General features: G+C 47.7%; 1 protein-coding gene across 1 annotated transcript; it reads right to left on the bottom strand.

The window, feature by feature from the left end:
- Positions 1 to 717: 717 nt before the first annotated feature.
- On the bottom strand, positions 718 to 16349 carry LOC116520146. Its single transcript, XM_032234297.1, has 7 exons — positions 16149 to 16349; positions 12598 to 12690; positions 12015 to 12024; positions 10762 to 11030; positions 4019 to 4163; positions 1930 to 2198; positions 718 to 816 (listed from the first exon to the last, which is right to left on the bottom strand). Exons 1-7 carry the CDS (start codon positions 16347 to 16349, stop codon positions 718 to 720), a joined length of 1086 nt encoding a protein of 361 aa, XP_032090188.1.
- Positions 16350 to 23532: the final 7183 nt, after the last annotated feature.

The raw sequence follows: 23532 nt of genomic DNA, 5'->3' as shown, positions 1-23532 counted from the left end.
TGAGGGCAGGACAAGAAGCAATAGGTGGAAACTCATCAAGGAGAGAAGCAACTTAGAACCGAGGAGAAATTTCCTGACAGTTAGAACAATTAACCAGTAGAACAGAAGTTGCCTCCAGAAGTTGCGAATGCTCCAACACTGGAAGTCTTTAAGAAGATGTTAGATAACCATTTGTCTGAAGTGGTGTAAGATTTCCTGCCTAAGCAGGGGGTTGGACTAGAAGACCTCCAAGGTCCCTTCCATTCTATTCTGTTCTGTTCTGTTTTCTATTCCTATTCTATTATGAATTCTGTTCTATTCTATTCTATTCCATTCAATTCCATTATCTATTATCTCCTGTTCTATTCCATTCTGCATTCTATTCTATTCTATTCTATTCTACTCTACTCTACTCTACTCATTACCCATAGGGCCCTTGAGTTCAGTTTCTTTTGGGGTGCTGAACGCACCGCAAAAAGCAATATATTCGGCCGACCAATCTAAAATGTTGTCCTCCTTCCTCACTGAAACAGATCTCTGCCAGAAACCGTAAGTCCTCAAGAGAGTTTTATTGGCTCCAAGCACGATGCGGGTGGTGGCTTTCTGCCACGAAATCTGATTAATTTTTGGTCTGGTGGTCTGAAAACAATATGGCAAATAAAAGACACTAGGCAGTCCAAACACCCCCAGAGCTGGTAAAGATCCTGCCATGGAGGCCTCCGCCCCCTCCCCAACCAGCTATTCATTGTAGTGCTTGCGCCATTTGGCCGCGGATCGGATCATGGCGGCCGCCACGCCCATCATGCCAATTGTTCCCACAGCAATGGCTTCAGTGACCTGCAAAGAAAGGAGGGAGGAGAGTAGGTGAAAAGCGCATCACGCGGCTGCACCCATTTTACAGGCGGAGGGCTGGATAATGAGGCTGCCAGGTAATGAGGATTTAATAGCTGCCAGCTGATGTAAGGTTGTAAGCTGTAAGCCGATGCAATGAGGATGATTCAGCAATATTGGTATAACCAGTTTAAGACTCTGGTGGGGTCCACACAAGTATTTTACCCTTTTAAGGGGGTCTATATATAGGTGGCCATTAGAGGGCCTCTCTCTCTCTCTCTCTCTCTCTCTCTCTCTCCCTCTCCCTCTCGTCGTGTATCTCATTTCTCTCCTTGTGTCCGTAGCTGAGTGGTAAGGGATGTATCTACCATGTGTATGTCTGTATATATTTGTATATGAACCACTATTAATTGTCTAAAGGCTCTGTGTGCTGTGTACTGTGTTTTGCCCCTGGGTTTATCTCATAATAGTCACATTGCCAAAACTCTGACATGTTCCTAAGAGCCTGGTGCTGGGTGAGGGGGGGGAGAAACAGACCAATCAGGAATTCTCTGCGTTCTTTCATAGCAGAAGCGCCAAAGAATATTGCTTCCTCCCTCTGGAATATCATTCCTCTGGAAATTAGACAGGAAGGAAGGAAGGAAGGAAGGAAGGAAGGAAGGAAGGAAGGAAGGAAGGAAGGAAGGAAGAAAGGAAGGAAGGAAGGAAGGAAAGACGGACTAGCAATAGCTAGTATATACCACTTCATAGTGCTTTTACAGCCCTCTCTAAGCGGTTTACAGAGTCAGCCTCTTTCCCCCAACAATCCGGGTCCTCATTTTACCCACATCGGGAGGACGGAAGGCTGAGTCAACCTTGAGCCAGTGAGATTTCAACTGCCAAACTGCAGCTAGCAATCAGCTGAAGTAGCCTGCAGTACTGCACTCTAACCACTGTGCCATCTCGGCTCTATATATCTGTCTGTCTGTCTGTCTGTCTGTCCTGTAAGCCGCCTTGAGTCGCCAAGTGTGAGTAGAAAGCAATCTCAGTGTTTTAAATAAATAAATTCACTTAATAAAATCCTGATCCCCATTGAGGCTGTAAAATCAAAGACTACCCATACACACTTTCCCCCCATACCTGGTCACTCATTGCAATGCCATATCGCAACTCCATGACAAAGTGTTCGCAGTTGTGGCTGGTCAGGTTGTAGGGCATCTCTCTGCCGACCAGCTCTTCTGCCCGCTCGAGGGTCTTCGTTAGGGGCAGGGGGGGATATGTGTGGTCGTGTTTGTTGTTCACTCGGTATTGGTCGTTCCGTACTACCGTTTCCAGCCAGTCTTTCTTAACGTACGCTCGGTCAGACAAGACCGCCAGTACGCTGGCGGCCCCATTCGCAAGGCGGTCACCTGCCCAGAAGAAGGAAAGGGGTTGAATTCACATGGCGCATTGAACCCCGGTTTTGCAACAGACGCTTGCTAGGTTCGTGCAGACTTGCAATGTCCCCTCCAATGGACCGCTGCTGCTCCACCTTGGCCACTGCTTGAGAACGCTGGGAGGGGACGTCCGAACATCTTGTAGGAGGATATTTGCAGCTCAGTGTTGAAATGAGGGGGTCCTTGATGCTCTCTGGGCTTAGTGGTTTTCTTGCAGATGTTTCATGACCCAACTAGGGAACATCATCAGTGCTAGGAGGGAGGGAGGGAGGAAGAAGGGAGGAGGAGGAGGGCGGGAAGGACTAGAGGATGTCCTTGGTGCTCTCTGGTCTTGAAATTTCATGACATGATGAAAATGGAGGAGGAGGAAGAGGAGGAGGAGGAGGAAGAAGAAGAGGAAGATTATAGTGTTTGATGCTCTCTGAGCTTGGTTGTTTTCTTCCAAACATTTCATGACCCAACTAGGTTATATTATCGGTGCTAAAAGAGAATGGGGATTGTGGAGAAAAGGAGGAGGAGGAGGAGGAGGAGGAGGAGGAGGAGGAGGAGGAGGAGGAGGAGGAGGATTGTGTGGTCCTTAATTTTTTCTGAGCTTGGGTGGGTTTTTTTCCAGACGTTTAATGACCCAACTAGGAAACTTTATCAGTGCTAAGACTAGACTAGAACCCATGTTATCTAGTTCGCAGAAATGTCTGCAAGAAAACACCTAATCTCACGGAGCATCTTAAACTTTTAACCTTTTCAGTTTCTTAAAAAAAATTTTTTTAAAAAAAACCACCACCAATATTTGGGCTTCAATGAGATGATTCTGCATTCATTACATCATTAACGCAGAGGCTGGATATTCCTTTGATTCATTCATTCATTTTCTCAATATACCTGCTACCCATCTCACAGCCACTCCTCCTCAGCTTAAAGGTAAAAAGCTAAAGGCTCCCCTCACATATATGTGCAAGTCGTTCCTGACTCTAGAGGGCGCTGCTCATCTCTGTTTCAAAGCCGAAGAGCCAGCACTGTCCGAAGACGTCTCCGTGGTCATGTGGCCGGCATGACTCAACGCTGAAGGCCCACAGAACGCTGTTCCCTTCCCACCAAAGTTGGCTCCTATTTTTCTACTTGCATTTTTTCAAACTGCTAGGTTGGCAGAAGCTGGGACAAGTCACGGGGGCTCACTCCGTTACGCGGCGCTGGGGATTCGAACCGCCGAACTGCCGACCTTTCTGATCGACAAGCTCGGTGTCTTATCCCCTGAGCCACGGCGTCCCTCCTTGGCTTACAATCCGATAAAACACGATTACGAAAAGTAAAACGAGGAATGTAACAATGGAAAAAGATAGAACAATATTCAGAGGCGTGTTGGACTACAAGCTCTCTTAAAACCCCTTTTCATCTAGGCTAATACAGTGTGAAGTAACCGGGCTGAGCTGCAAACAAGGCCAGGGAAAATTATCCGGGGAGGTGAATTAAACGTGAAGGAGAAACGCTCCTTTGGCTGCGCAGCAGCGGACTTTAATTCGGTTAGTGGATTAGCCCATTTTCCCTGCTTTTCACAATAGCTTGAAATGGAAACTAAGGATGGCTGGCACCGAGCAACCTCCCTTGGCGAGAAGGCAGTCACCGGGACTCTAACTAACCTAGTTAAAGCCTGTTGGGCCAACTCCACCCCCTGAGCGCTCAGCCCCCAGGTCTCGGTGGGCGCCCCACGGAGATAATGATGGTTATTTATTACTTGATCTGCCGGCGGAGTCCCGAGTACCCTCACGCTGGGCCTGTTGGTTCCCATGGAAACTCACATTCGGGGGCTAAATGGACGACCTTGCCCTCTCCGACGTAGATACCCCAGTGTTGATAGCAAGATCGGAAAATCTCAATCAAGTCTCCCGGTTTAATTTCTTCCTGTAAGAGAGAAAAAAGAAACAGGAGAGTAGAACGTAGAACCTAGAACAGGGATGGGGAACCTGATGCTCAAGCTGGAACACGCCTGCATGCGTGCCAGAGCACCAGAAACCGAAGATCAGCTGGCCCAGTATGCATATGCCTGCTTTTTGGCTGTTTTAGGGCTGTTTTCAGGCCGTTTTGGGGATTTAGAGCCGAGGCGGCGCAGTGGTTAGAGTGCAGTACTGCAGCCACTTCAGCTGATTGTTATCTGCAGTTCGGCGGTTCAAATCTCATCGGCTCAAGGTTGACTCAGCCTTCCATCCTTCCGAGGTGGGTAAAATGAGGACCCAGATTGTTGTTGGGGGCAATATGCTGACTCTGTAAACCGCTTAGAGAGGGCTGAAAGCCCTATGAAGCGGTATATAAGTCTAACTGCTATTGCTATTGCTATTTTCAGGCTGTTTTCAGGCCATTTTTCAGGCCAAAAAGGGCCTGGAAACAGCCCCCCAAAAGGCCTGATTTTGGCCATTTTGGGGTCATTTTCTGAGCCATTTTCATGTTGTTTTCAGGATATTTTCAGGACATTTGTGCCCCAAAAAAGTGGCCCAAAAATGGCCTGGAAATAGCTCAAAAATGGACCTGGTTTTGGCCATTTGGGGGGCCATTTTCTGGCTGTTTTGGGGCCGTTTACAGGCTATTTTTGGCCCACAAAATGGACCAAAAAACGGCCGGTTTTGGCCATTTTGGGGGGCATCTTTTCAAACCATTTTCAGGCCATTTTCGGGCCTTAGAAAAAGCCCCCCAAAAGCCTGTTTTGGGCCATTTGGAGGGGGGGCATTTTCAGGCCATCTTCCGGTGCTCCAGTGCCCAAGACGACCAGCTGCCAGAAACCAGAAGAGCAGCTGGCGACAGCAGGCATGCCCACAGAGAACGCAGTGTGTGCCACCTCTGCCATGTGTGCCGTAGGTTTCCCATCATGGACCTAGAACCAGGGGCCTGGAAGGGACCTTGCGGGGGTCTTCTAAACAAATCCCAGCAGCTCAAGGCAGGAGATCTTATAGATATCGATCTTGGGACAAGGGGTTTGCTTCATGCTCTTGGGAAGCCTCAGTCAGAGCACAATAGATTTGGTTTCGACGGAAGAGGGATGTTGATTTCCTGTTGGAATGCTCTGCATTTGTAGAGGTGGTGAATCCTGCAGCCCTGGAATCTTCTAAAAAGAAGCTGGACAGCCAACCTTCATGAGTGGTTGACTTGGTTTTCCTCCAGAAGGTGGAAATGTGGCCTGTGGTGGATTCCAATTCCACAATTCCTTGACTCTACGCCTGGAGAATGACATATTGACAGAGCCGAGGTGGCACAGTGGTTAGGGTGCAGTACTGCAGGCCACTTCAGCTGACTGTGATCTGCAGTTCAGCGGTTCAAATCTCACCGGCTCAAGGTCGACTCAGCCTTCCATCCTTCCGAGGTGGGTGAAATGAGGACCCAGACTGTGGGGGCAAGTTGCTGACTCAATTTGCTAAAAAAATCTGTAAACCGCTTAGAGAGGGCTGAAAGCCCTATGAAGCGGTATATAAGTCTAATAAATAAATAAATAAATAAAAATAAATATTATTGGAAGCACAGACCACGCAAAGTGACAATGCAAAGTCCAACTTTGGTCTTCAGTATGGAACAGGTTCTGTGCCTCTACCTTCTGAGGTTCAACCACGGATTCTGGAGCAACGACACTCCCAGAAGAGCAGGTCTGATGTTCTCCTAACCCCAAGCCACCAACTCAGACGCTAATGGCTTCAAGAAGATGAGTACCATCTCCATTAAATTGTTGTCTGGGCAAGGTAATGAAATAGACAGTCCAAAAGAGGGCATAAAGCTCATTGCCCGGTGGGGTTTCTCAGCACAGCCACTCCACATTACCACATTTTTGTGGCACTTCCCACTGTGTTGTATTGACTTATCCAAGCACCTCCCCACGGGGAAGCAAGCAAACCTTTTTTTCCGGGGAAAAAAAACCCCCTGTTATCTGCCTTTAAAATCAAATCAACGGCTTTTAAAAGGAGCATTCACAAATGCTTAGAGCCCTGGGGAGGTGGGGATGACAAGATCCCCTTCTTCACCCAGCGGAAAGGACTCTTAATTTAGTCCAGGCAGGTTTGTTTCAGCACCAGAGAGCTGGAATCTGTCAAATAACAAGAAGTGGTGGTGTTGCTTTTGGGAAGGAGGGGACGTTCGGGAAGGAAGAAAGGACAAGGAGGGAGTGAGGGGTGGAGGGAAGAAAAGAAGGAAAGGAGGAAAGGAGGAAAGGAAAAACCTGGAGGGGAGGAAGGATGGATAGACAGAGAGGGAGGGAAGGAAGAAGGGACAAGGAGGGAGTGAGGGATGGAGGGAAGAAAAGAAGGAAAGGAGGAAAGGAAAAACCTGGAGGGGAGGAAGGATGGATAGACAGAGAGGGAGGGAAGGAAGAAGGGACAAGGAGGGAGTGAGGGGTGGAGGAAAGAAAAGAAGGAGGAAAGGAGGAAAGGAAAAACCTGGAGGGAAGGAAGGATGGATAGACAGAGAGGGAGGGAAGAAGGGACAAGGAGGGAGTGAGGGATGGAGGGAAGAAAAGAAGGAAAGGAGGAAAGGAAAAACCTGGAGGGGAGGAAGGAAGGATGGATAGACAATTTCAGATTCTCATTTTTTTTCCTCTTATTATTGCTCTTATTTTATTATATAAAAGTGTATACACTAATATCCCCCTTTTCTCTTATTTCTGTCTCTGATTCTTTTAATCATATCATCCTTTGTTAAAAATAACATTTGTAAACAAGATGTATTTTTAATAATGTCCTGTAGTGATTACAGGCAGACAGTTCATTTAATGGCCATTCAAAGTCACAATACAATGGCATTGAAAAAAGCGACTTATGGCTGTGTTTCACAGTTACGACCGTTGCAGCATCCCCATGGTCACACAATCGAAATTCAGATGCTTGGCCACTGGTTCATATTTATAAGGGTTCAGCGTCCCTGGGACATATAATCCCCCTTTTTTGAGACCTTCTGACAAGCAAAGTCAATGGGGAAGCCAGATTCACTTAACAACCGTGTTCCTAACTTACCAGCTGCAGTGATTCTCTTAACGGCTGTGGCCAGGAAAGTCATAAAATAGGGCAAAACTCACCTAACATTTGTGACCTTTCCAATCAACTTCTGGCAAAGCAAAGTTAACGAGGGAAGTGGCTTTAGGACCTCATGATTCTTTTAAGAACTGCAGTGATTCGCTTAACAACCGTGGCAAGAAAAGGTTGTGAAGTCAGACATGATTCATTTAACAACTCCCTTGCTTAGCAACAATAACAAAAATCTGGTCCCAGTTCTGATCCACAATTTACAGTTCATTTAGTGACGGTTCGAAGTTACAATGGCACTGGAAAAAAATTGGCTTGTGATCGTTTTTCACATTTACGACCATTGTAGCATCCCCGTGATAATGTGATCAAAGTTTGGACCCTTGGCAACTGATTCGTATTTACGACGGTTGCAGTGTCCCGGGGTCATGTGATCTCATTGACAAGCAAAGTCGATGGGGAAGCCGGATTCGCTGAACAATCACGTGACGAACTGAACAACGGCAGTGGTTCACTTAACGACTGTGGCAAGAAAGGCCGTAAAACGGAGCCAAAAGAAAGTTCCGGGAATGGACAGGAGGCTGAGTTGTGATTATAAGTTGAGGACTCTCTGTATTCTTTATTCTCGGAGCCGCTCGGCTGGCCTGAAAGCTCTCCCTGAGCCGTAAAGGAGAATAAAACATTTTTTTTTTAATATTTAATACTAAATAGCAATGCTCTGCCTCATTTGGGACCTTCTGTGGCTCAGCTCCTGGCTGCAAATCAAATTCTGAATTTCCTTGCCAGATTACCACCTTCCGAAACTCAAGTGGACAGCATATTTCAAGAAGAAGGGGGGGGGGGGGGAAACAGTCGTTAGCAATCCGGACAATTTTTTTTTTTTTTTGGAGTGAGCAGGGATGAAAATACAGGTAGTCTTCAATTTACAATGGTTCATTTAGTGACTGTTCAATGGCGCTGAAAAACGCGGCTTAATACCGTTTTTACAACTTTCGCAGCTTCTCCATGCTCTCATGATCAAAATTCAGAGGGCATCTGCTTCATATTTATGACCAGTGCAGCTTCCCCGGGGTCATTAATCCCCTTCTGGCAAGCCAAGTCAGTGGCGGGGGGAGCCAGATTCACTTAACGGCCGTGTCCCTATCAACTGCAGTGACTCACTTAACAACGGTGGCGAGAAAGGTCGTAAAACAGGGCAAAGCTGACATGAGAAATGACTCACTTAGCAATGTAAAATTTACGGTCAATTGTGGTCGTAACTCACAGACTACCGGTATAGGTGCTGGAGAAGACTCCTGCATTGAGTCCCTTGGACTGCAAGGCCACCCAACCGGTCAGTCCTAGAGGAGATCAACCCTGGCTGCTCTTTAGAAGGCCGGATCCTGAAGAGGAAACTCAAAGACTTTGGCCACCTAAGGAGAAGGAAGAAGGACTCCCTGGAGAAGAGCCTCATGCTGGGAAGGATGGAGGGCAAAAGAAGAAGAAGGGGACGGCAGAGAAGGAGGTGGCTGGATGGAGTCACCGAAGCAGTCGGCATGAGCTTCAATGGGCTCCAGAGGATGGGAGAGGATAGGAAGGCCTGGAGGAACATTGTCCATGGGGTCGCGATGGGTCAGACATGACTTAGCAACCAACAACAACTACTCTATCTATCTGTCTATCTATCCATCTTTCTATCTATCCATCCTGCGAGTCCCTTGGACTGCAAGGCCATCCAACCGGTCAGTCCTAGAGGAGATCCACCCTGGTTGCTCTTTAGAAGGCCGGATCCTGAAGAGGAAACTCAAAGACTTTGGCCACCTAATGAGAAGGAAGAAGGACTCCCTGGAGAAGAGCCTCATGCTGGGAACGATGGAGGGCAGAAGAAGAAGAAGGGGACGGCAGAGAAGGAGGTCCCTGGATGGAGTCCCCGAAGCAGTTGGCCTGAGCTTGAATGGACTCCAGAGAATGGTAGAGGACAGGAAGTCCTGGAGGAACGTTATCCATGGGGTCGCGATGGGTCGGATATGACTTCCCAACTCACAATAACAAAACAACAAAGGAAAAAAATCTGCAAAGGACAGACAACCTCACTGGCTGACGACAGTTTTTGCCACGTTGCTGGTTATATTTTTCCAGACTTAAGCGTGCCTTTTCCATAGACTGGAGTCACAAGGGTTAAATCTTTCCTCCCCGTTACTGCATGCTAGCCTGACCAGCGCGATAGATTCGTTAATTGGTACATGCATCATAAAAATTGATCCATCGATTAGCTTGTGATATTTCAGCGCTCTTTGTAAATAAAAGCAGCAATGTTGGTTTAATTTTAGATCTCTTTTGCAGGCTGGCAGGAAAGTCTCCCTTTCTACCAAAACTGCAGGTATAGCTTGCTTAAAAGGTGCTTGCTCCGTTTTGGGGGCGCCCTCTGAAATTTATCCAAGGATAAAGTCCCATTAAGCTTAGAGGTAATTGCGTTAGGAATAAATGTCTATGAGATTGCACCGCTTAGAGTAAAACTCGTTGACTTAAATAGCGGGTCGTCATAAGTATGCAAGGGATTGCTCTCTTCAGGCTGTCTTACAATGTTTCCCTGCAGGCAGTCCTCAACTTACAACCATTGGTTTAGTGACTGAAGCTGCAACAGCATTGAAAAAAAAAGTCTCCTCATATTTATGACCCTGGCAGCCTCCCTGTGGTTGTGCGGTTAAACTCTGGCCGCTTAGCAACTGGCATGCATTTAGGATGGTTTGCTGTGTCTGAGGGTTATGTGATCATCATTTGTGGCCCTCCTAGCTAGCTTTCAACATAGGGAGGGAGGGAAGAAAGGAAGGAAGGAAGGGGAAGGGAAGGAAAGGAAGATAGAAGGAAGAGAAGAGAAGGAAAGGAAAAGAAAGGAAAGAAAGGTAGAAGGAAGGGAAGGGAAGGAAAATAGAAGGAAGGAAAGGGAAGGGAAGGGAGGGAAGGGAGGGGAAGGGAAGGAAAGGAAGATAGAAGGAAGGGAGGGGAAGGAATATAGAAGGAAGGGAAAAGGAAGGGAAGGGAAGGGAAGGAAAATAGAAGGAAGAGAAGGGAAGGAAAGGAAGATAGAAGGAAGGGAAGGGAAGGAAAGGGAAGGGAGGGAAAGGAAGGGAAGGGAAGGAAGATAGAAGGAAGGGAAGGGAAGGAAAGGAAGATAGAAGAAGGGAAGGGAAAGGAAGGAAAGGGAAGGAAAGGGAGGGAAGGGAAGGGAGGGGAGGGGAAGGAATGGGAAGGAAGGGAAGGGAAGGAAAGGAAGATAGAAGGAAGGGAAGGAAAATAGAAGGAAGGGAAGAAAGGGAAGGGAAGGGAGGGGAAGGAAAGGAAAGGAAGATAGAAGGAAGGGAAGGGAATTGAAGGGAAGGGAAGGAAAGGAGGAATGATCTTGTATTCTGCCAAACGTGGAGAGCATTGAAATGAGGAAAGGCTCCTGTAACCAAACACCCCACTACCACACAAATCCCAAACTTACAAATTGCCCAAACTTCCCTTCCCTTCCGTATGCGCAGCCTAACTCCCCACCCCACATGTTTCACACACAAGGCCACACACACCTGTTCACTCATTTCCGGTCCATAACGCAGCTCCATAACAAAATTTTCACAGTTTTGGCTGCTCAGGCTGTACGGCATCTCCTTTCCGACCAATTCTTCCGTCTGCCACAGGATCTTGGAGAGGGGTAGCGGTGGATGGGTCTTGTCATGCTTATTATTCACTCGGTACCTGTCCTTCCGGACTACATCTTCCAGCCAGTCCTTCTTTACGCAAACTCTCTCGGATAAAAGGGCCAAGGGGTTGGGAGAGCCATCGGCAAAATGTTCGCCTGGAAAACAAGAACAATGTCAACCCTGAAGGTGATCTGACCAATGGTGGGATTCAGAAATGTTTACTACCAGTTCTGTGGGTGTGGCTTGGTGGGCGTGGCTGGGGAAGGTTACTGCAAAATCCCCATTCCCTCCCGATCAGCTGGGACTCGGGAGGCAGAGAATAGATGGGGGCGGGGCCAGCCAGAGGTGGTATTTGCGGGTTCTTCGAACTACTCAAAATTACCTCTACCAGTTCTTCAGAACTGGTCAGAACCTGCTGAATACCACTTCTGGGACCTGACCAAACCCATCTTGGAGCTTTCTGTGCTGCCACACTAGAGCTGAGAGGGGAATGGAGATAGTTGAGACGTTGCAGCCAAAGCAAAACACTTTCTCTTCAGAACCAAGGTCATTCTCACACCTGGCCCTTGGAAAGAGGAGTGATTTTACCTGAGGGAGTCATGATTGGACCACATAACTGACTGTTTTGAGAAAGTGCAAAAAGGATTAGTTTTAATTAGGTGAAAACGGCGAGAACCCTCAGAGTCAATTTCCACCAGATCTGGGAAAATATGATATTTCCAAAAAAGCTAACTTTTTGAGGAATCCAATTGCCTTGGAATGTTGCTTGCTATGGATCTATTTCTGATCAACAAGCTCAGCGTCTTAGCCACTGAGCCACCGTGTCCCTCTTTCATTAAATTAAACATATCCAATTCCTGCCACTCTTTTGCTAAGAGAAGGATGGCTTCCCTGAGCAGGGGAATGGATTCCCGAGGGGAAGCCATACAGAATACCAAACAACAGAGTTGGGAGGGATCTTGGAGGTCTTCTAGTCCAACCTCCTGCTCGAATAGGAGACCTGTTGTGGCCCAGCAGGAGCTGTTGGAGCTGCCACCAGACTCCGACAGCGAGGGGCCCTATGAGTCGCTTTGGAGGATGTGGAGGACCCTGGACAGGGTTCCGACTCCGAGCAGGGTGCAGAGAGGCTGGTTGGCCACCAGGAGGCGCCTGAGCCTTGGACCAGTGGGGAGGAGACAAGGGAGTGTGATCCAGACGTCAGCAGTGGGGAGGAGCCAAGGGAGTTGTTCCTAGATGCCCAGCACCGAATAGCTAATAGGCGTCAGGAACAGTTGCGCCGTTACAGGTAATTGCACTCAGCTGGTGGTAATTAGGCTCCTCTCCAGACTATAAAAGGACTGCTTGTGCACACGCCCGTTTTGCAGAAGTCAACACATTAACTAATGTTGGAGAACTGTAGTGTTAGCTTGGCAGGCTGGATTGCTGCCGAGGCCTGTCTGTGCTGGATTGCTGCCAAGGACCTGTCTGTCTGTGAATAAATTCCGTAAGGTATCTTTGGCTTGGAGTGCTTTGGTGTGGGCAGAGGGGGGGGGGTCAGAACAGAGACCCTATGCCCATTCCAGACATATGGCTGTCCAATGTCTTCTTGAAAACTTCCAGTGATGGAGGGCCCACAACTTCTGGAGGGAAGCCGTCCCACTGGTTAACTGTTCTCCATGACGAGGGAGTAAAAAGCCATCCCCTTACCCACCTCCAGGGATTAAAATACTTACATTCAGTTACCAAATGGACCGCTTGCTGATCCCCTACGTAAAGGGCCCAGTGCTGGCAAGAAGAACGGAATATCTCAATAATGTCTCCTGGCTTTAATTCCTCCTGGAAGACACAAAGGTCTAAACTCAGTGGCCATCACTACCCTCTCCTCCCCTCTTCCTACAGGTAGACCAAAAGAGGCATTAGCGAGTTCAATTGTGGTTCTCGACTTACAAATGTAATTGGGACCAGACAGACCCAAAGGGGCTTTTTCAAGAGGCCACTGGACTTTGTTGTCTCACCGCAGTTTGAGGCAAAAAAACGAAGTCCAGGCATAGTGGACAATTGACATCACACCCCAAGATGATACCACTCTAATGGCCGAAAGCAAAGAGGAACTAAAGAGCCTCCTGACGTGGGTGAAGGAGGAGGAGAGTGCCAAAGTTGATTTGAAACTCAACATCAAGAAAACTTAAGATCACAGCATCCAGCCCTCTCCATTCCCGGCAAATGGATGGGGAGGAAATGGAGGTAGGGACCGATTTTATTTTCCTGGCCTCCAAGGTCACCGCAGATGGGGACTGCAGCTAAGGAATTAAAAGAGGCTTGCTCCTGGGGAGGAAAGCGATGGCAAATCTAGACAGCATCCTAAAAAGCAGACATCACCCTGCCTATCAAAAGTATGTCTAGTCAAGGCTCTGGTTTCCCCAGTTGCAACAGATGGCTGTGAAGGTTGGACCATAAGGAAGGCCGAGCGCCAAAGAATGGAGGCCTTTGAACTCTCGTACTGGAGAGGACTCCTGTGAATCCCTTGGACTGCAAGGCCATCCAACCGGTCAGTCCTAGAGGAGATCCACCCTGGCTGCTCTTTAGAAGGCCAGATCCTGAAGAGGAAACTCAAAGATTTTGGCCACCTAATGAGAAGGAAGAAGAGAGAGAGAGAAGAGCCTCATGCTGGGAACGATGGAGGGCAAAAGAAGAAGAAGGGGACGGCAGAGAAGGAGGTGGCTGGATGGAGTCAATGAAGCAGTCGGCCTGAGCTTCAATGGACTCCAGAGGATGGGAGAGGACAGGAAGGCCTGGAGGAACATTCCTCCATTATCCATCCGCGATGGGTCAGATACCACTTTGCAACTAGCAACGACAACACAAGGTGTGGAAATGTGGTTTTACTTTGTTCTCATCTGGCGAAATTCATCTTCCGCACCACCACCCTTCTAGCTGGTTCCTCTTTTTTTTTCCAGCTGTTTGTTGCCTACCTTCTCTGCATGCCAAACATTGCTGCACATATGGGGTGCACCTTGCCCAATAAACCTCTATTTCTTTGCAACCGTCGTTTTTAAAGAGACAGCCACCTTCCAAAAAATACAGGCGAAATTCACACCGGGAGTTTTTCTATGGTGCGGTAGCATCACCTGCTGGTCATCGGGTTTACTGCAGGAAAAGACAAGATGCGCGCGCGCGCGCACACACACACACACATCACCACCACCACTACTACTACTAGTGGCTGGCATCTGAACAGAAACATTGAGTAGCCAAAAATTATGCTCTCAATAGTCCTGACAGGTAGACTATGCTGCGAGAGAGGGATTGATTTATGCCACCGCAATCATTCAGTGAAAACCTGGAAACATACATCTAAGCCTCTCTTAAATCCAACAATGATAACAGATGTTTGGAGATCTACAATAACGGAATAACAGAGTTGGAAGGGACCTTGGAGGTCTTCTAGTCCAACCCCCTTGCTCAAGCAGGAGACCCTATGCCATTTCAGACAAATGGTGGCCCAATCTCTTCTTAAAAACTTCCAGTGTTGGAGCATTTATAACTTCTGGAGGCAAGTCGTTCCACTGATTGTTCTCCTTAGTTCTAGGTTGCTTCTCTCTTTGATTAGTTTCCACCCATTGCTTCTTGTTCTGCCTTCAAGTGCTTTGGAGAACAGGTCAACCCCCCTCTTCTTTGGGGCAGGCAAAGAACCCCGCTATCATGTCACCCCTAGTTCTTCTTTTCATTAAACTAGGTAAACTCGCACATATGTGCTAGTCGTTCCCGACTCTAGGGGGCGGTGCTCATCTGTTTCAAAGCTGGAGAGCCAGCACTGTCTGAAGACGTCTCCGTGGTCATGTGGCCGGCATGACTCAATGCCAAAGGGGCACGGAACGGTGTTCCCTTCCCACCAAAGGTGGTCCCTATTTTCCTACTTGCATTTTTTACGTGCTTTCAAACTACTAGGTTGGCAGAAGCTGGGACAAGTAACGGGAGCTCACTCCATTACGTGGCGCTGGGGATTCGAACCGCCGAACTGCTGACCTTTCTGATCAACAAGCTCAGTGTCTTAGCCACTGAGCCACCACATCCCTCTTCATTAAACTAGACATACCCAGTTCCTGCAACTGTTCTTCATATGTTTTAGCCTCCAGTCCCCCTAATTATCTTTGTTGCTCTTCTCTACACTCTTTCTGGAGTCTCCACATCTTTTTTTACATCGTGGCAACCAAAACTGGATGCAACATTCCAAGTGTGGCCTTACCGAGGCCTTACAAAGTGCCATAATGACAGACCTATTACTATAGCCACAAAAATCTACCAACTCCAGGCAGTTGCAAATTAGAGGCAGGAGGGGGGAGAAACGCATTGCATTAAGCCAGCAAAATGCAATTTCTGCCTCCGAAAATAAACACACCTGCACAAGCCCGGATAGACTGACAAAAACGGGCCAAAAGTTGCCGTGTTCCCATTTTACAGATGAGGAAGACTGAGGATGAGAGCTAATTGAGGCCAACGAGGTCATGGGGAGGAGGGGGGGCATGTAAATGGAAGGGGAAAAAAAGAATATTCCATTTCATTTGCCGTTGCTAAAGAATCCATGAAAGCGGATGGCTTCCCACGCTGAAAATCAGAGATCAGATCAGAGGCAGAAAACAGCAAATTTTGAGCGTTTGTCCTGCCGCACTTCATCTCAATGTTTCTGTTCAGATGCCAGCCACTAGCAATGCGGAAACATCTGCTCAGCAGCTGGAAGGAAAGGTTTCAGTTTCAGTTTCAGTTTCGCTTTATTTGTATGCCGCCCTTTTCCCTGGGGGGACTCAGGGCGGCTCACAGTTCAAAGGGGGGGGGGAGGACAAACAATTTACAACATGAAAACACTACCTCATTTAAGAACACAACAGTCATACAATTCGAGTAGGGGTTAGAGTCTTTAACCCCAGCCCAGCCGGGACAGCCAGATTTTAAGTGCGGCGCGGAAGGTCTGGAGGGTGGTGAGGGTCCGAATCTCCATGGGGAGTTCGTTCCAGAGGGTCGGAGCAGCCACCGAGAAGGCTCTCCTCCGGGTAGTTGCCAGTCTACACTGGCTGGCTGATGGAATTCGGAGGAGGCCTAATCTATGCGATCTTATCGGTCTAGTGGAGGTAATTGGCAGTAGGCGGTCTCTCAAGTACCCAGATCCAATACCATGAAGGGAAATCTATCTGGCCCTTTTCAAACAAAATTGACCGCTTCTTTCCCTCTTTTGCACCCTCCCCCCCCGCTGCCCTCCCCCCTCTTCTCCCTTTCTTGTCCCCCCCTCCCCCATTTACCATTTCGGCTGGGCCTTTAACCCTGATTAAAAGGGATGAGTGGTTTTGTTCCTCCTCGTTCATCTTGGCTAGGATGTGTTTTCTCAGTGCCGACTTCCTATGGGCATATCTAGAAGAGGGGAAAACAAAATAGAAGATAATTCCTGTTTCTTTAGTGAAAACTTCCCCAGCGCCCTTCAGCACAGATTGGGGTGGACCCATGTTGGCCAAGGTCCCTTTCTCAGTCCTCCTTGGTTAATCCCGGTTGCTTCCCTCCGAATCTCGCCCTGCCGCCTTGAGTTTTTCTTAGCGTTTTTTTTTTCCGGGGAAAATGGAGGAGGAGGAAGGAGAAAGAGGAAAATGGGAAGGGGGAGAGGAGGAGGAGGAGGAATGTAGAGCCCTTGATATTCTCTGAGCTTGGTTGTTTTCTTGAAGACGTTTTCATGACCCAACTAGGGGACCTTATCAGTGCTAGAAGGGAGTGCGTGGATTGTGGAGAGGAAGAGGAGGAGGGGTGAAGGGAGGAGAAGGAAAAGGAGGAGGAGGAGGAGAAAGAGAAGGAGGAGGAGGAGGAGGAGGAGGAGGAGGAGAAGAAGAAGAAGAAGAAGAAGAAGAAGAAGAAGAAGAAGAAGAAGAAGAAGAAGAAGAAGAAGAAGAAGAAGAAAGAGGAGGAGGAGGATAAAGAGGAGGAGGAGATAGGAGGAGGAGAGGGGAGAAGAGGAAGAGGAAGAGGAAGGAGGAGGAGGAGGATAAAGAGGAGGAGATAGGGGGAGGGGATGGGAGAAGAGGAAGAGGAAGAAGGAGGAGGAGGAGGAGGAGAATAAAGAGGAGGAGAATAAAGAGGAGGAATAACAATAACAATAACAATAATAATATAATTAGGCATTCTACTCCCACCTTAAGCATGACAGCCAGCTGTTCACTGTCGTGAGAGATTTATACAAATGATAAAAACAGGATAAAATAAAATAAGATGATGATGATGAAGATTGGGGTGCGAATGCTCATGGAAGCAGGATGGCATACTGCCTGCAGGGATAAAGAAACCTTCCCTCTTCCTTGGCACAACCCTCTCTCTACCCACCTACAGAATCCCTGGATTTCTCCCCCCACCCCAAAAAAAAACCCCATTCAACCCCCGAAAGTGGACCTTCCAGGCCTACCCAGCCACAGTCGCACCCCACCTCCACCCCACCCCGCCCAGTACCTGCCCCCTTGCTGTCCCCCAAAGACTAAAGCAGACTCAACCTCTGCCTAAAGCAGAAAACCAGAAGCCACTTTCTCAGGGGAAGAAACCATCTGAAAAATGCGGGGGGGGGGGAGGCTGAAAAAGAGACTATGAGAATCTGCTTCTCCCCCCCCCCCCCCCAATAAGGACTCACACAAGTCAAGCAGGCAACCCAAACATTCAAAGACTGGAAACTCTCAGTGTGGGCCAAGGACCAAACTTAGGAGTTTATCTCCCACACAGTGTTACCTCAGCCGTGAAATCACTAAAAGCCTGTGGTTGAACCATTGTTTGCTCAAGGGCCAGCACTTGGCCTACCCTGCAGGGTTGTTGTTGGTTTTTTTAGCAGACCCCGGATAAAGCTTTTTTCACAACAGGCCTGAGCAGTCCCTGCCCTTAGAATCTCACAGCAGAGCTGCTCAAAATTAGGGCAAATCAAATGCCTTTTTTTTCCCCATTTCGACACAAAGCTTTTAAAGTGTTTTGTTTGTTTGTTCTTTTTTTTTTAAAGGGATGAAATATCAGATGAAGGGAAGTGTGAATGATGGCATTTGTTTGCGAAAGCAATTTTTGCCAGCAAATTAAAAAAAAGTCTCCCGTCAAGATCCCCTGATTTTGCAAAAAGCATTTAAATTTAAATGTTGGCACAAAATGATTAATCGCCCCAATTAATATGCATTTTTCCTTCGCCCTGATTAGTTTTCTCTCTCTCTCCTGGCTTCCCCCACTGACTCTCTCTCTCTTCCACTGAAATTCAGACAGGAAAACCCCTAGGAGCTGAGACCGATCTTTTGGCCTGTGCAAAGTTCATAAATGTAAGGGAGCAAAGGGTTTTATCTCCTTCTCTCCCTGCCCCTCTCTTTCTAGGGGAAAGGGTTCCTGCTTGGGTGGAAGAGTTAGGAATCCTGGCCCATCATTCTGTGCCCATCATTCAACATTTTTTGATTGTGTTCCTTGGCCTGTTTCAGAAGGGTGGACTTCAACACCTAGAATCCCCCAGCCACCATGCTTTAAGATGGGTGGGCTTCAACCCTCAGAATGGGAGGAGGGAGGGAGAAAGGAAGGAAAGAAAGACCTGGAGGGAAGGAAGGAGGGAGAAGGAGGGAGGGAGGGAGGGAGGGAAGGAAGGAAAGGAAAACCTGGAGGGAAGGAAGGAAGGAGGGATGGGGGAAGGAGAGAAGGAAAAACCTGGAGGGAAGGAAGGAGAGACGGATGAAGGGAGGGAAGTAGGGACAAGGAGGGAGGGATGGGGGAAGGAGACAAGAAAAGAAGGAAAAACCTGAAGGATGGAAGGCAGAAGAGGGAGGAAGGGAGGGAGGGAAGGAAGGAAGGAAATGCAGGGAAGGAAGAAGGGACAGGGAGGGAAGAGGGAAGGAAGGAGAGACGAATGGAGGGAGGGAAGGAGGGACAAGGAGGGAGGGCGGGATGGGGGGAAGGAGACAAGAAAACAAGGAAAAACCTGAAGGATGGAAGGCAGAAGAGGGGGAGGGAGGGAGGGAGGGAGGGAAGGAAGGAAGGAAGGAAGGAAGGAAATGCAGGGAAGGAAGAAGGGACAGGGAGGAGGGAAGAGGGAGGAAGTCCTTGAAATTTGGCCATGTTGTCACTGAATCTCCAAAGTGGCCAACTGGAATTGGGGGCTTCTGACTTTCCTTTTAATGATCAGAACCCCAAATCAAGAGAGAAGAAATGGACAACGAGAGGTCCCTAAAGCAAGGAAGAAAATATTTAAGACAGCCCCTCCCCAAATGCACCCCACCTTGCTCTCTTGGCTGGCCCCGATCCAATTTCACCCTAGACCCCAGCCTGGATCAAGCAGAGAGGAAGGGAAAGGGGAGATACCCATCCAGCCACCTTCCCTCCCTCCCTCCCACCCACCCCCCCAGTACCTGCAATGGGCGCTCACTTTTTTTCCTGTGGCAAATGAATTCACCTCCCATTTCCTACTTGGTGCTTAGAGTGACATAATAGGACAGATGCTGCCACCTCACCTGTTACCAAGTAACCAAGAAAGACTCTGATGTCTATGCAAGTGAATGGGTTGGGTTAAGGTAGGGGTTGCGGGTTGAGGGGTTTCTCAAGCTGGGTCATCCCACCCACTCACCCCCACCCACCTACCCTCCAACTTCTGGGCAAAGTTTCTCAATGGAGACTTTTTAAAAAAAAAAATCAGGTGGTTAATTTGGTGATTCTATTATTATTATTATTATGAGCCACGGTGGCGCAGTGGTTAGAGTGCAGTACTGCAGGCTAACTTCTGCTGACTGCCGGCTGCCTGCAATTTGGCAAAATTTCAAATCTCACCGGGCTCAAGGTTGACTCAGCCTTTCGTCCTTCTGAGGTCGGTAAAACGAGGACCCAGATTGTTGGGGCCAAATAGGCTGACTCTGTAAAGAGGGCTGTGAAGTACTGTGAAGTGGTATATAAGTCTACGGGCTATCGCTATCTTCCTTCCTTCCAGGCTAACTCTGCAGACTGCCAACAGTTCAATCATGACCACCACAAGATTGACTCAGCCTTCCGGTCCTTCCAAGGTCGATAGAAAAGAATGGAATGGAATGGAATGGAATGGAATGGAATGGAATGGAAAGGAAAGGAAAGGAAAGGAAAGGAAAGGAAAGGAAAGGAAAGGAAAGGAAAGGAAGGAATGGAAAGGAAAGGAAAGGAAAGGAATGGAATGGAATGGAATGGAATGGAATGGAATGGAATGGAATAGAATAGAATAGAATAGAATAGAATAGAATAGAATAGAATAGAATAGAATAGAATAGAATAGAATTCTTTATTGGCCAAGTGTGATTGGACACACAAGGAATTTGTCTTTGGTGCACATAAGCGCTCAGTGTACATAAAAAGACTAGTTATGAATCATAAGGTAGGACACTTAATGATAGTCACAGGGTTCAAATAAGCAATTAGGAAACAATCAATATCAATATAAATTGTAAGCATACAAGGAGCAAAGTTACAGCTATTCAGTCATAAGTGGGAGGCAATGGAGGGTCATAGGAATGACGTAAAGGCTAATAGTAATAGTAATGCAACCTTAGTGAATCGTTTGACAGTGGTGAGGGGATTAGTTGTTTAGCAGAGTGATGGCGTTTGGGGAAAAACTATCCTTGTGTCTAGTTGTCTTGGTGTGCAGTGCTCTATAGCATCATTTTGAGGGCAGGAGGACCCAGGTTGTTGGGGGGCAAATAGACTGACTCTGTAAGCCGCTTAGAAAGGGCTGTAAAGCACTGTGAAGTGGTATATAAGTCTAAGTGCTATTGCTATTATTTTGCAGATTATTTGGAAGACCCTGGACACAGCTCCCATATCCCAGGTGGTTTTATGCCAGTGGCAAAATATAATCCCATTCTTCCTGTGTCCCTTGCAGTCGGTAAGTGAATCACACAGTCGTTAAATGAGCCTGGCTCCCTCTCCTGGCTTTGCTTTTCAGAAGCCAGGTGGGAAGGTCAGAATGGGTTGATCACATCAGCCCAGGATGTCTAATTTTATTGATTATGAAGTGTATCTGTCGTCAATCTGGCCTCTTAACAACTCTGGGCAGCTTACAACATGTTGCAGCCGTGGCAAATGTAAGGATAGTTTCCCAATGCCCAAATTTTAACCACGCGATTGCGAGGATACTGCGATGATTATAATCGCATGGATGAGTCACAAGTCTCTTTTCTTAAAAGTGAACTTTGAAGGCTCACTAAATGCCTGTAGTAGATTGTGACTAACAAGCACAGAACGCAGCCGCGCGAGCGATTGTGGGTGCACCTCAGTACACCCACGTTACACCTATCCTCCGCGAGCTGCACTGGTTACCGATCAGTCTCCGGATACGCTTCAAGGTGCTAGTCGTAACTTATAAAGCCCTTCATGGTATTGGATCTGGGTACTTGAGAGACCGCCTGCTGCCAATTACCTCCCACAGACCCATTAGATCTCACAGGGTTGGCCTCCTCCGGGTGCCATCTACCAGCCAATGCCACCTGGCTATTACCCGGGGGAGGGCCTTCTCTGTGGCAGCTCCGGCCCTCTGGAATGAACTCCCCGCAGGGATTCGGACCCTCACCTCTCTCCAGGCCTTCCGAAAAGCCGTCAAAACCTGGCTTTGCCGGCAGGCCTGGGGGTGATGAGTTCCCTCCCCTCTCGACATGTATGGTTGTGCGACTGTTGTTTACTTTTATTATTTGTATTTTGTCTTTTTATGTTCCCCCTTTTTTCCCCCCTTGAATTGTTCGCTGCCCTGAGTCCTCCCGGAGAAGGGCGGCATACAAATAATAAAATTCTATTCTATTCTATTCCCCAAGTGCAGTTTAGTTGATAGGGGAGAGAGAGAGCGAGAAAGTTTCAAGGACTGGCAAGGAATTGCTGACAAACCTTTTGGAAGACTCGGAGCTAATGAGTTAAGAGAGGTGCTTTCTGATCCAAATACAGCCGAATTTATACAAAAATTTAGAATAGACCTGGAAGGGACTTTGGAGGTTTTCTAGTCCAACCCATTTGTCAGCACCTCTTCACTGAGTAATTAGGAAAGAAGACCACGAGACTCCATAGGTAGAAATCAAGTGTACTTTTACTAATTACAAATGATTAAAGGCGTAGCAAAGCGAAGACTGATTATTTAGGCGCGAAAGCGATTGATATATAAAATAACCCATTCCCCACCCCTTGGCATCCCAGTTACAGTCCAATCATAATTCTCCTAAGTGTCAGGTGTGAGATAAGACAAACCTTTTGGAAGACTCGGAGCTAGTGAGTTAAGAGAGGTGCTTTCTGATCCAAATACAGCCGAATTTATACAAAAATTCAGAATAGACCTGGAAGGGACTTTGGAGGTTTTCTAGCAGTGGGTTGCACTGCTCAAACAGGAGACTGTAGCATTCCAGACAAATGACTATCCAATCTCTTCTTAAAAACATCCAGTGATGGAGCACTCGCAACTTCTAAAGGCAAGTTATTCCATCAATTGATTAGTCTCACCGTCAGGAAATTTAGTTCTAGGTTGTTTCTCTCCTTGATCGGTTTCCATTCGTTGCTTTTTATTATTTATTTATTTATTTATTTGTCTTGTATGCCGCCCACTCCCGGAGGACTCCGGGCGGCTCACAAAAGACAAGGGAAAGGGGGAAAACGAGACAAAGACAACATATTAAAAACAAAACCAACATTCACAATTTCCGTGGAGGTAGATGCTTCTCAGCTCCCCCCAGCCTGCTGGAACAGCCAGGACTTGGTGGCTTTGCGGAAGGCCGGGAGGGTAGTAAGGATCCGGATCTCAACAGGGAGCTCGTTCCAGAGGGCCGGAGCTGCAACAGAGAAGGCTCTCCCCCGGGGAGTCGCCAGCCGACATTGGCTGGCAGATGGAATCCGGAGGATTCCTGCCCTCAGGTGCTTTGGAAAATAAGTGAACCTCCTCTTCTTTGTGGCAACACCTCAAATTTTGGAATGATGCTATCATGTCACCCCCAGTCAGGGGTGGGTTCCTACCGGTTCGCACCGGTTCGGTAGAACCGGTTGGTCAAATCTACCGAACCATTGAGAGGAGGTTCCACCGGTGGACCCGGAAGTAAGTTCCGGAACGCCTGTAGAGGGGAAGGAAAGGATGACTTTGACTAGTGAAATATCTAGTGGTCCATGCATATTCTATATCGTGGCACGACAAAACCGCGGTAGACTAAAGCGCGCCCGATTAAAGTGCGTACCTGACGTCATCAGCAGTGCGACAAATACGACCGCGGAGAAAAAAGGGCGCTTTAAAAAGCGCTTTTAAAGCAAGCTGATTCACGTAAAGGTAAGGGTTAGGGTTAGGGTTAGGGTTAGGTTAAGGTTTAGGGTTAGGTTTAGGGTTAGGTTAAGGGTTAGGTTTAGGGTTAGGGTTAGGGTTAGGTTTGGGGAGGTTAGGTTTAGATTTACGAGCTAATTTTAACTTTACCGCTCACAGCGTGCTGTTTTCGTCGCGCTGTGATGATGTCACGTACGCGCTTTCGTCGAGCGCGCTTTAGTCTACCGCGGTTTTGTGGTGGAACCATTCTATATAATCCCCCATTAGTGTATATGGGTTACAGTGAGTTTTTTCAGAATAATAATAAATAAATAAATTGTAAAGGAAATCTCACTAAGCCTATATCTATCCCAAAATATGTAAAGCTACAGTCTAGCAAATAAGACTGTATATGTAGTACC

The sequence above is a fragment of the Thamnophis elegans genome, chromosome 17 (assembly GCF_009769535.1).
Source record: "Thamnophis elegans isolate rThaEle1 chromosome 17, rThaEle1.pri, whole genome shotgun sequence".
NCBI classification, from domain to species: Eukaryota; Metazoa; Chordata; class Lepidosauria; order Squamata; family Colubridae; genus Thamnophis; species Thamnophis elegans.
Note: the sequence above shows the minus strand (reverse complement) of the source record. Positions and strands in the feature narration are given on the sequence as shown.